Source organism: Schistocerca nitens, chromosome 7 (genome assembly GCF_023898315.1).
Source record: "Schistocerca nitens isolate TAMUIC-IGC-003100 chromosome 7, iqSchNite1.1, whole genome shotgun sequence".
NCBI lineage: Eukaryota > Metazoa > Arthropoda > Insecta > Orthoptera > Acrididae > Schistocerca > Schistocerca nitens.
In genome coordinates this window covers 148,375,693-148,388,930 of record NC_064620.1, presented here as the reverse complement: position 1 = coordinate 148,388,930, position 13,238 = coordinate 148,375,693, and the positions used below count along the sequence as shown (strand labels likewise).

The 13,238-nt window shown below is 42.3% G+C and overlaps 1 protein-coding gene across 3 annotated transcripts in view; it reads right to left on the bottom strand.

Moving 5' to 3' along the window:
* The window catches only part of LOC126194637 (protein arginine N-methyltransferase 9-like), a 124,401-nt gene that overhangs the window by 51,291 nt on the left and 59,872 nt on the right, over positions 1-13,238 (bottom strand). For all 3 annotated transcript variants that reach the window (XM_049932810.1, XM_049932808.1, XM_049932809.1), the window contains one exon: positions 6,066-6,342. In XM_049932810.1, the coding sequence (XP_049788767.1) occupies positions 6,066-6,342 (277 nt within the window). The remainder of the gene's footprint in view (positions 1-6,065; positions 6,343-13,238) is intronic.

Genomic DNA, 13,238 nt, shown 5'->3' with positions numbered 1-13,238 from the left:
GGAACGACCCATCACCTATGTTTCCAAGACCCTCAACAATGCGCAACAGCGTTACTCTCAAATCGAAAAGGAGGCACTCGCTATCATTTATGCTCTAAAAAAGTTCAGCGTTTTTTTGTATGGTTCTAAGTTTCACCTCATCACCGACCACAAGCTCTCTCTGTTCAGCCCATTGGCGTCGCTTCCGGATAAGGCAGCTCACCGCCTGCAACGTTGGGCCTTATACTTGTCTCGTTTTCACTATGAGATTCACTATCGCCCCACGGCCCAGCACGCCAATGCTGACGCATTGTCGCGATTGCCAATGGGCCCCGACCCGGTTTTCGATCGTGATGAACTACTCTGTTTCCACATTGATGAGGAAGAACGTTGTGCGGTCGAGGGTTTTCCACTTATAGGTTCACAGGTCGCGTCGGCTACTGCGCGGGACCCGGTCCTGCGTCAGGTGATTGGTTTTGTTCAACGGGGTTGGCCGGACAGGACCAAGGGCCGGGCATCGGATCCGCTTCGCAACTACCATGCCTTGTGCCTTCGTCTGTCTGTTCGTGATGGTGTTGTTCTTCTGGCCACGGATGGCGCATCTCCACGGGTCGTGGTGCCAGCCTCTCTTCGCAAAGATGTTCTCAAACTGTTGCATGAAGGCCATTGGGGGATTTCTCGGACTAAGTCCCTGGCCCGCAGGCACGTTTATTGGCTCGGTATTGATTCGGACATCGCCCACATGGTTGCTGTGTGTGGTCAGTGTGCTCAACAACTGGCTGCACCTCGTACAATGCCCTCTCCGTGGCCTGATCCGGCGCAGCCATGGGAACAGGTGCACGCTGACTTTGCAGGCCCCTTCCCCGGTACTTATTGGCTACTGTTGATTGACGCCTTCTCAAAGTTTCCGTTTGTTGTTCGATGTCCGTCACCCACCACTGTGGCGACGACGCTGGCTTTGTCCAAAATCGACAATGGCCCTCAGTTCTCTTCGCAGGCCTTCCGTGATTTTTGTACTGGACAAGAGATTCATCATGTTACAGCACCGCCCTTCCATCCGCAATCGAATGGGGAGGTCGAGCGCCTTGTCCGCACTTTCAAAAGCCAGATGAAAAAATTCCTTCGTGATTTTTCCACAGATGATGCTCTGCTGCAATTTCTGAGTTCTTATCGCTTCACGCCTCTGGGTGATCGCAGCCCTGCTGAACTCTTGCATGGCCACCAACCGCGCACTCTACTGCACCTGCTTCACCCTGTCAGGCCTTGTGCTGTGTCCCCTAGTGCGGGAAAATACTCGGTGGGCGCCGACGTGTGGGCACGAGGGTATGGATCTCGCCCTAAATGGAATTCCAGGGGTGGTCAAGGCTCTTCGCGGCCGCCGGCTTTGTGAAATACGTACGGACGACGGCATGGTTGTTCGCCATTACGACCAGATGCACCCACGAGTGGTGGCCACGCCGGTGCCACGGCCCCTTCCTTCGCCTCCACCAGCCCGAGAAGCCAGTCCTGTCACTGTTGCCGATCTACCGTACGTGTTGATGCAGCTGATGTCGCTACCGCTTCCGAGTACGCCGGAACTGGCCCCAGTCGCGACGCCGCCTTCTCCGGGACCCATCTCGCTGGAGCACACCCCCAGGTCCACGACACCTATGGATGCTGCTCCGGAGTTTTCACCCATCATCTCGTCAAGGAGGCACGTTCCACGCACGAGCTTCCATCCTGGACATTTTCGACCATACTATCGTGTCTCTCCGCGGGATCTTCTCAGGGCCTCACAAGAGGCCATGGATGTCTCCGCACTGTCCATGTCTCCAAGGAAGTGAGTGTTTTTTTTTTCAAGGGGGAAAAAGTGTTGTGACAGTGCCACGACATTTAACAGTGCCGCCACGACAGTACGCGCAAACGGCGATAGAGGCGCTCCGCAACTCGGCTGAGAGCGGGAGCGCCACCTAGCTACGAACGGCGCCGGCCGCATGTCACGGCACGGCAGTCGAATGAGAGATACTGAGTTGTTGTCATGTAACCAGCTATTGTTTCTAAGTGAGTGTGTTTGAATATCCACGCAATTATTGGTGATTAAAGGCTATAACACATATATTCTTTGTAGTGGATTGCAAAATTTCTGCCTGTTTGTCCTATACAGAAGCAAGAACTGGAGCACGTGACTTTGTATATGCCAGACTTTTGATGCCACTCTTCAGTGGATTTATTATTGTGAATCATTTTATTCTGTAGTTTACTGTCTGTGTAGAAAGATATTTTTATATCATATTGTCTGAAAAGATTTGCAAGTTTGTATGACACTTTGCCAAGGACCACAAATCTGTCAAGTTTTGGCATTTCTTTCTTATCTTCTAATGGTGATGGTAGTTGCTTAAGTTTGCTTTGTATTTTTTCAATTTGGGTGTTTATAAAGGTGTTATACTCATTACTTTGGGCTATAGATTTAAGTATGTTAATTTCGTTACATTCATCTGGTTTACTGATGGGGATGCGAAGCATGTGGTTTACAGATGACCTGAAGAAAGTGTTTTATGTTGATTCAGGTGGCATGAGGTATTGTCTATGGCAATAAGTGTTAGTGGCTTTTCTATATATTTGGAAAGCATGCTCATTACTGTGACTAAATAGTCATATCACGGAAATTAATTGCTTCAACTGTCTGATGTTCAAAAGTGAATTTGATGTTTGGATGCATTTCATTCATTTCATCTGCTAGGTTATTTAGTTCTTCTTTTCAATAATTGAAAAGTATTATTGTGTCATCCACATGTAGTTAACAGTACAATGTATCATATCTAAAATACAAAAAAAGTGACTGGTCACATATTTGTACCCATATAAATCGCCAATTTAAACCAAAGTTGCAGTTCATCATCCATAATGGATATACTAAAATTTATCTATCAGTTGTATTTGTGGCATTCAGAGTGGATTAAGTGCTACTGTTCCATCAGTGCCTGCTACCATCAACCAATGCCGCTGCCTCCTGCCTCCGCTTCACTGGCCAGTTACTCTCTCTGATTTCATGCTGGGGCAATGGCTGCCCTTTTATACGCTATGTTGAGGGTCTTTTTCTATTGGGAATGACTGCACATGATGTCCTGCATTATCTTTCTGGCCTGCTAGAACATTCTGTCTCCATATGGCCATCTTAATTTCCACCTGATAGCCAAGTCCCTTTTTCCTACCATGAGTGCAGGCTGAAACCTTAGTCTTCTTGGCTTATTGACAAGTGGTAATTGCATACTGGCACTCTGGTTGACATTGAAGTGATAACTCAGAGGCCATTTGGGTCCAGAAGCATTATATTTCCCAAGTATCCTGTCTACTGGATCGCCATCTTGCAGTTTGCACAGGCATGCCCACCACGAACTATCATCAGAATCTCTTCTACTTATAATATGACCTATAAACAAAATTTTCCCTGGTCATGACAGATTGTCTCTGAATATAAATAAACTGTCAACCATTAGTTGGTTGGTTCATTTGGGGGGGGATGACCAAACAGCAAGGTCATTGGTCCCATGAATCATTAGTCTGATAATATGTACAATGATGAGCCAAACATTATGATCACCTGCTTAACAGCTTGTTTCTCCATCTTTGGGATAAAATACATCACGGAATCTGCATATCAGGGATCCGACAGTTTGTTTGTAGGTTTGTGGAGGTACGTGGCATTAGATGTGTACACACAGGTTATGTAATTCAGATATGCACTGTTGATCTGATAGCAACCCAGATGGGTTCCACGGGATTTACATCATGTGACTTTGATCGACTTGACATTAACACGAGTTCACTATAATGCTCCTCAAACCACTGTACAACAGTTATGGCTCTGAGACATGGACAATTATACTGCTGAAAGATGACATCGCTGTCGTGAAAGACACCGAGCACGAAGGGATGCAGGTGGTTCACAGCTGTCAGCGTGTCTTCAATTACTGCACAGGTCCATGTAAGTGCAGGAGAATGTCTCTCATAGCCTAATACTGCTCCTATCAGCCAGTGACCATGGTGCACTGCGTGTTTTGAGCTGCATTCACCTCGGTGATGGCATTTGTGGAGTAGACCAAAGTGTAGCAAAAATGTAATTCACCCGAAGAGCCAACAAGTTTCCATTGATTGACAGCTGAATCCCAGTGGTGCTGTTCCCACTGTAATATTAAACAATGATGTTGCTGTATTAACATGTGAACACATAGGCGTGGTCTGCTGTGGAGTTCCATGTTCAAGAATGTATGATGAACAGTGTGCCCCAAAACATTTGTGCATGCACCAGCATTGTGCTCTTTCAGCAGAGATGCCACAGATCAACATCTATCCTATTTTACAGAGCAGACAAGCCTCCAAACCCCACATTCTATAAAGTGTTGTGGATGTCCAACCATTTAGTGCCCAGTGGCAGTTTCACTGTCATTCTACCTCTTTCCGTAGATGCTCACGACAGTAGCATGAGAACGTTCAACCACCTTCACCATTTTTGAGATACTCATTCATAGGCTCTGTGTCATAGTAATCTGCTCTTTGCCAAAGTTGCTTATATCAATGGATTTCTCCATTTGCAGCCCATATCTTCACCAGGGTGATCTCCCGTACACGTCTGCTCCACTTACATACTTTTGTTACCATGTCACATGCCTTCAGCGCCACCAGGCGGCAACCGACATTGTGGTGGACTGTGGTCATAATGTTTTGACTAATCAGTGTACATATTTCTGCACTTTTCTGCCCAAATTTTCTACATTATATCTACCCAGCTTATTTTTTTTAAAAATTTGGTAAATGATAATGGTTCTTTGTTCCCTCACTGTAAAGTTTACAATTTGAAATGTATAAAAATGGGATAGTTAGCACAAGATTTGTATGTTACGTATTGACTCTTGTACCCTGGTTGAAGCAAAACTGCAGCTTTGACACTGGTACAAAAAAAAAAAAAAAAAAAAAAAATCTTCATGTCACATCTAACACCAGGTGGCATGCAACAAACAAGTCATGTGATGTAATCACCTGATCACAATCTGCCCTCCATAAGGAGCAATGCAAGCTTGTTACATGGCAACAGTTTCAGACTTGGATTATAGTGGTATAGCGTTCCATTTATACAAGGATCACTCTCTTACTCTGGACAATGGAGATTACGAGTTTACAGCTTGGAATCATTCTAGCCCTGATTACAAAGACCATAAACATGCTTCACAACTGGATAGAAGATTCCCCATCCCTGGTCAGGATACCTCGCATACCATTACAATAATTCCTTTAAGTGGAAATAGAGTTGTAATTCATCATAAGTTTAGGCAAGTACAATTCATTATTGAGCTTACAGATTAGTGCTAAATAATGAATCCATATGTAGTTGAAGGTATGCTACCTCATTTTTGTAGTTTTTCAGCCCCATTTACAAAACAAAAGCAATATCGCTCCATAAAATTTCTGGCGTGCAGCCACATAAATTCAGCTTCTTCTTCCAATATTTCGGCTAAATACCGTCCAGCCATCTTCAGAGTGAGCCGAAGTGACTAACTGGAGCGTTAGTCACCTTGGCTCACTCTGAAGATGGCTGGGCAGTATTCAGCTGAAATATTAGAAGAAGAAGCTGAAATTATGTGGCTGCATGCCCGAAATTTTATGGACCAGCCTTTACACCGTGAAAACTAGACAGACATAATTAAAAGACACTTATGTAAGGCTTTTGGCCACAGCCTCCATCAGCAAACAAGAAACAGACACCATTCACACACACAACCAAGCACAGCCCATGCACACATGACTGCCAACTCCAGCATCTCAAGTTGGAATGCGCTGGAATGTGCTGGAGTTGGTGATCGTGTGAGCTCGAGGTGTGCTTGCTTATGTATGTGAATGATGTGTGTTTCTCTTTTGCTGATGCAGGTTGTGGCTGAAAGTTTTATGTAAGTGTCTTAATTGTGCCTGTCTGCAGCTTAACATGTCTTCTTTATGGTAAGTAGAAATCTACCTTTTCCTACATTGTTGATATTCCAACCTGGAGTTTCCATTGTTTGATTTTACTTACTATTAGATTTACAAAACTTCATATACACATGAATACTACATACCTTGACCTCAAAGTTTAACATTTGGTTGGGGGAAATGTGCAAAGGTCTCTTGACAGGGAATATTGCCTGTTCCCAGCAGCTATTACTGCCTGGAGCTGATGACAATACAATGTCATCATCCAAATGAAGTTCAAACCAAACAGCAGCAGCATCAATATTTCCCTCAGCCACACACTTTGCAGTACATGAAAACACACTGTCACACTGTGTTAATTTTCTTAATTGTTCTCGGTTCATGAAGTCAATGTCCAAGGCCGATGCCACTTCCGTCAGTACCCTGTCAGCAGTTCATATAGTCAAAAAAACTCTCATAAAAATTAATCACATTAACATAGAAATATACATTATTTACACATTAACAAATTACTCTTTTTTCTTATCGGCTGGAAGTTTCCAAATTGATTTTAAAGTTATTTAACAGAAGGAAAAGATAGCAGTTACGTTACAGTCTTCATTTGTAATCTGGAAACCGTCCTCCAGACTGTGGCTAAGCCATGTCTCCACAGTATACTTTCTTTCAGGAGTGCTAGTCTCACAAATCTCACAGAAGAACTTTTGTGAAGTTTGGAAAGTAAGAGATGACGTACTGGTGGAAATAAAGCTGTGAGGATGGGTCATGAGTAGTGCTTGGATAACTCAGCTTGTCGAGCACTTTCCCGTGAAAGGTGAACATTTGGGGCTTGAGTTCCAGTCTGGCTCACAGTTTTAATATGCCAGGAAGTTTCGTATCAGCGCACACCACCTGTTTGGTTGTAAACTAGCCAAAGTCCAAGTCACTTTTTCAAGTTATGACTTACATTCATTATTTAAGGCTCATTTCCATTTTCACAACCATCATGAATCTTTGATTTGTTATACACATTTGACTCAGGAATTCTAACACACAAGAAATTTCATTATTGCAATGTATAATTTTCAGTTCTCTTTAATGCAATGATTTTCCAGTTTCTAGCTGCGTGGGATTTGTATCTGGATGTTGATCACTGTACTGATCGATGATGCCATTACTGTCTGCTCTGTATCGTTTCATGTCAAATAAAGATTAACTGCACTTTGATCATCAGCAGGATGTGATTCTGTAATATACAAAGAAACACAATTGGTATAGTTGTCAATTATAAGTTTGGTACTCCTTGTGATACTTTTGCACTGTTGCATTTTAAATTTTTGCTGAACTCCACATCATGGGTCTTCACAACTATCTTTGGTGAATGTGGATCAATTAGACAGTACACTTTAAAATCTCCATAACATCCAACAAATGCAAGTTCTTTGAATTTATCTTTTACCCTTTTTCTCACTTTTGGTGGTGGGTACATATAAAGTGCTCAATATGCAAAGTTTTGTAAATGACTCAGCTTGATTGAATGATCACTTGATAATTATTCAGGCGTAACATTTTGAACAATTGAGAGAGATTCTTCGGCTACATCTCAGTTTTAAAGGCTACAGTTCAAAATTATTTGATCAGCATTGCATCTGTCAACATTGATTTTGCCTTTTTAATGATTGTGCAACTCAGACACTCCACACTTCTGTTTTGTTTTGGAGTGTAAAGAATTGTCATCTTATGTTGAATTGTGTTTGTCTTTAAGAATACCTTCAAACGCTTATTAACAAATTCTTTTCATTGCCTGATTGAACTGTTTCAACTTTTCAACCAGTTTCACTTTCTATCCACCCTTTGAACTTGATGAAGATATCACAGATTTCTTTCATTCATTTTAGCATATAATCAAATGAATTTCTTCACATGTCATCTGCAAAAGTGAGAAGATGGAGTACACTTCACCATACAACCATGTTAATTAGTTCATATATCTTGGGAGATTCTGTAGGAAGTAGATCTTTTGTTATATTGCTTGAAATTTCTATTACCACATTGGTGGCCAGACCTGAGCATAACTCAGGGCACAAAAGGACTGCACCTTAATATACCTAGGGCTGCAATTTTCATGATGTGCAAGCCACGTGTCACTTGAAAATTGCATTGATTTCATATGAGAACAATGTACAGATGTCTCACTATCTGTCCTTTGACAGGTTCTGCCTTCTGCTGTCAATATTTATAACTACTTTGCAAGACCCAGTAACAAATGCAAGAACTGCTGTTGTGGCTGACTGAGTCATTGTGTGCTCAGTTTCATGCATGTACTCATTAGGTTAGCAATTTTTTGTAATTCTGCTACAAATATGTCACATTTGTTGAATGAGCAATAAATTTTAGAAGCTCAAAGAGGATCTGAAGCATAGGGATAAATATCTGATTGGGAAAAGTGTGAAGAAGATTCATACTCTGGCAAGGTGCAGTATGCTACAATTTCTTGCTGCTAACATTGTTGCTACAGGTCCTGCTGCTGCAGTTACAATTTAGTGCTGTTTTATCAGTCTTCATTTCATCTTTTTTTACAGATGAATCTCAAAATGAAGCAGCATCCAGCATGAGTTTCCAAGATTTGTTTGCAGGTGATGAGACAATTTACTAGCAAAACAAGCAGGAGGGAAACAAGCTGATTTCCCCATACCTTTCTGTATGCCACAATGCTTCAAACTCTTCCATACAAACAGCCAATTATGTCTGAAATTGCTCAAGAATTCACCTCATGCTTTTTTTTTAGTATAATTATACTTTGTGTCATCATAATTTTAAAAATTGTAATCTATTAAGAAATTCAGATAAATATGAAAAATAAACTTGATCTCTTTAATGTATTTTATCGTTTAAGATAAATTAAACACAAATATACCAGTGTCAGTTGAAACAAGGACATAAATGACTCGTGTTTTGTGCCAAACATTGTTTTTTCCAAATGACTGGCCCTCAAAGTGTTACAGGTTGCCAAGACTACTTTTTTTTTATGCAGTAAATACTCTGATCTAAAAGGAATTTCATTCAGTGGAGTCAAACAGTCGATTTTTTCTTTTAAGAAATGCATGCTCACATTATGCAAATGTTCCAGTCTTTGATGGAACAATTTGTAATTATTGTAATTACTACAGCATCTGCACGATAATGAATTTCATCTAATCAATACATGAGCTGCAGTCATTACTGGTGTTCCCTAGTTGATTCATTGTTCTTATTGTATATGGCATACTGCTCATCATTAAACAATAGGCATGTGCCAGATCTAGTCATTTGATTCTCTTTCTCTCTACCTCTCTCTCTCTCTTTTTCCTTCATCAATAAAAAAATATGTACGGGTCACATTTTGTCATTTAATCTCTCTCTCTCTCTCTCTCTCTCTCTCTCTCACACACACACACACACACACACACACACAACACAGAAACATAAACTTCGAGTGTCATCATGTTTTAACTGCTTGTGTATTTTATTTTCTGAGGTGGGGCTGATAGCCAGCCCGGCACTTTCTGGGTCTGGCTCTTCTTCCTAGCTCACATCTTATCTTTTGATTAACTGGCAGTAAATTGTATCCAAAGCCTGGAACATATAAAACATCATTTATTCTTATCACTTTATTCTTGTTATCACTGTTAACTTTAACCCTTAACTGCTCATTCCCATCAATATTTTTTCTTCTGTAGCTAATCTTTGATGTGGTGAGAAACAGAGGTAGCTGGTTCCATGTAAATTCAAATGTTGTGTGGTTGTCTCTTGAGCTCTACTTAATACTGCTATGAACCCTCATTTTTTCACTGTCATGTATGGTTTGCCCTGATGTGACTACCTGTGCCACTTCACACTTCACTTCAGTGCCAAAAGCTGACCTGACCACCTGTGCTACTCAGTATTTCAGTGAAGTGACCCAATGTGAGCATTTTCGTGTGATCACTGTCACTATCTTTAATGTGAATCAGCTCTTAAGTAAATCTGTTATTATCACTTTTCTGACCAGTTACATGCTTTAGCAAGTGTTCATTGAACACATGCAAGGTTTCAATGTTGATTCTCCTGATCCTGCAGAGAATGTCCAAATTTTTGCAGATGAGGAAATTATATCAGGGCTGCTGTAAATTTATTACAAACAGTCTCTGTTTTAGGAAAGTTCAGAAAATGGACAGGACAACACTAAAATAAATGAGCATGATATGGATTAAGATATGAAAAGAAAGGACAGAAGATTAGTGTTTACTGTCCTGTTGACATTGAGGTCATTAGAGAAGGAGCACAAGGAAATTGGCTGGGCTCATTCAAAGAAAACATCTCGGAATTTACCTTGAGTGATTTAGGAAAATCACAGAAGACCTCAATCTGGGTAGCTGGATATGGATTTGAAATGTTGTCCTCCTGAATGTGAGGCCAGTGTGCAAACCACTGTGCCACCTCACTGGGTGATTCAGATGCCTCTTCAAATGATGAATTTTCAAATTCATATCTTAGTAAAAACTGCTATATGAATAAAGATGGGCATAATTAATGGAATACGAAACCAGTTAGTCATGAAGGGAGACCCAAAAACCATAACATTATTTCTCACAAATTGAGCACTTTAGCACTGGCTACAGCAGCAAAGACTCCAACAGATATCTTCTATCTTTATTTTGACGATAAACTGATGGATGACATTGTTGTGTACACTAATATCCACATTCTGAACTTTCATGGACAGTTTCAAAGATCTCATGATGCACTATATACAGACCATGTGGAGATTGATGCCTTTCCGAGTCATATGCTATACACATGGACTTAAAAAGCTTTCCATCACCATTTCAAAGACATGTGGAATATATAACAATGAAATTATCAATTATTGATAATATAATATAAATGGACAGACAAAAACAAATTTACTCACCAAGCAGTGGCAGGGGAACAAACACACAAAGGGATTTAACTTTCAGAAGCTGTCAGAGCCAGCGGCTCCTTCCTCTGGCCGAAGAGTTGACGGGAAGGAATAGGGGAGAAGGAAAAGGACTGGAGAGGGTTAGGGAAAGTGGTACAGTTTACAGAAGTCACCCAGAGCCCCAGGTCAAAGGAGATTTACTGGATGGGATGAGAAGGAAAGACTGATTGTTGGGGGCTGCACCAGATGAGATTTGAAAACCTGAGGAAGATAGGGAAATATGCAAGACAGAGATTACTACTAAGACTTTGTGCACGAGTTAATAAGAGTAAAAAGCTAAGTGCATTTTATGGAACAGAAGTGGGAAGCAGGAAAGCAAAAAATAGACAAGACAGAAAATGAAACATGTAGAAAACTGAAATGGAGTGAAGAAAGGAATAGTTACTGTGAATTAATGCTGAGATGGAAGGAATTAACACAAATTAAGGCTAGGTGCGTGGCAAGAACCAAGGACATGTTGTAGTGCTAGTTCTCACCTGTGGAGTTCTGGGAAACTGATGTCTGGGGGAAGAATCCAGATGGCGTGTGTGGTGAAACAGGCACCAAGGTCATGACTTATGTTGTAGAGCATGCTATGCAACAGGATAGTGTGTTGCCTGTAGACACTCTCTGCCTATACCCATCCATCCTGACTGATAACTATGTGGTAGTCATGCCAATTTAAAGGCTGAACTGTGTTTACATAACAGCTAGTATACAACATGTGTCATTTCATAGGTGGCTCTCCCTTTGATAGTATATGTTTTGCCAGTTACAGGGCTATTGTAGGTGGTGGTAGGAGGATGTATAGGGCAAGCCTTGCACGAGGGACAGTCACAGGGATAAGAGCCATAGGATTGGGAGATAGGTGCAGAAGGAGCATAGCATCTGACAAGGATATTGTGGAGATTGGGAGGGTGACAAAAAGCTATTCTAGGTGTGGTGGGCAAAATCTCAGGCAGAATGGATCTCATTTCAGGGCATGTCAAAGTAGCTGATTGATAAATTCAAGACCAGGATAATACTGGGTGAGAAGTGGTGTGCTCTGAAGTTGTTTTTTGGAGGCATCAGCAGTACTAGGATTGGATGTGATGGCCTGGGAAATCTGCTTTTGGACTAGGCTGTTGGGATAATTGTGTCCAGTGAAGGCTAAAGTGAGAGTGGTAGTGTATTGCTGTAAAGAGTTGTCATAACTGCCATCTGCTTCATATCTCCTGTGCAGCAAGCTACGTAAATTTAAGTATTAACTGTGTTTTTGTTACTTGTCACTTCTTTTTCCGTGTGTTTTTGCTTTTAGGAAGCTTTAATTTTCGAGTACTAGTAATTGTGTTCCATAGACTTTGTGTTTGTTTTGAATACAGTCCAGAGACAGTTAGTGCTTATTTTAATTGTTTCCAACAAGAAGTGTCTAGTAACCACAGTTTAGTCAGCTATCAGGCGCCTTTAGTGAATTAGCAGTCTAGTTAAAAGTTTTAAAAGTTGATTACTTAAGGCTCTACAGTAGACTGTTGATTTCTTAGGATGGATAGAATGTGTGACTGCTGTGTATGGACACAGGAGGAGCTGGCCATTGTTCGCGAACAGCTGAACGTGCTGATGGCCACAGTCAGCTGTCTTCAGGCTGCTTCCTCGGTGTGTAGCGGCAGTGGGGAGTCTGGTGCATCACATGGTACACCCCCGGTGTTACATGCTTAACCCAGGGTCCCTGCTTTCGAGACATCTTCGCAGATACCGGGTGCGGTTGGGCCACCCTCTCCCCAAGGGGAGTGGCGGGTTCAACAGTGTTCGCGTTGCACAAGGTGGAGGGTCAATGTGGAGGCTGGCTGTGTGGCATGGCTTTCTCTGCCTGTGAGTGGACATGTGGCCGCTCCTTCAGCAAGGTCCGAGCAGGCACATGGGGGGAGGGGTTTATTAGTGATTGGGAGCTCCAATGTTAGGCAGGTGATGGAGCCCCTTAGGGAAATAACGGGAAGGTCGGGGAAGAAGGCCAGTGTTTCAGTGCTCACTCTGTCTGCTTGCCGGGGGGGTCTCATCCGAGATGTGGAGGAGGCGCTGCCGGCGGTGATAGAGAGCACTGGGTGCACCCAACTGCAAATTGTTGCTCATGTCAGCACCAATGACTCCTGCCGTCTGGGTTCAGAGGTCATCCTCAGTTCATACAGGCGGTTGGCAGAGTTGGTAAAGGCGGAAAGCTTTGCTCACGGGGTGGAATCTGAACTAACTACTTGTAGTGTCGTTCCCAGAACCGATAGCGGTCCTCTGGTTTGGAGCCGAGTGGAAGGCTTAAACCACAGGCTCTCCAATTCTGCGGAGATCTGGGGTGCAAATTTCTAGACCCCCGCTATCAGGTGGAGACATGTATGGTCTCCCCGAGTAGGTCATG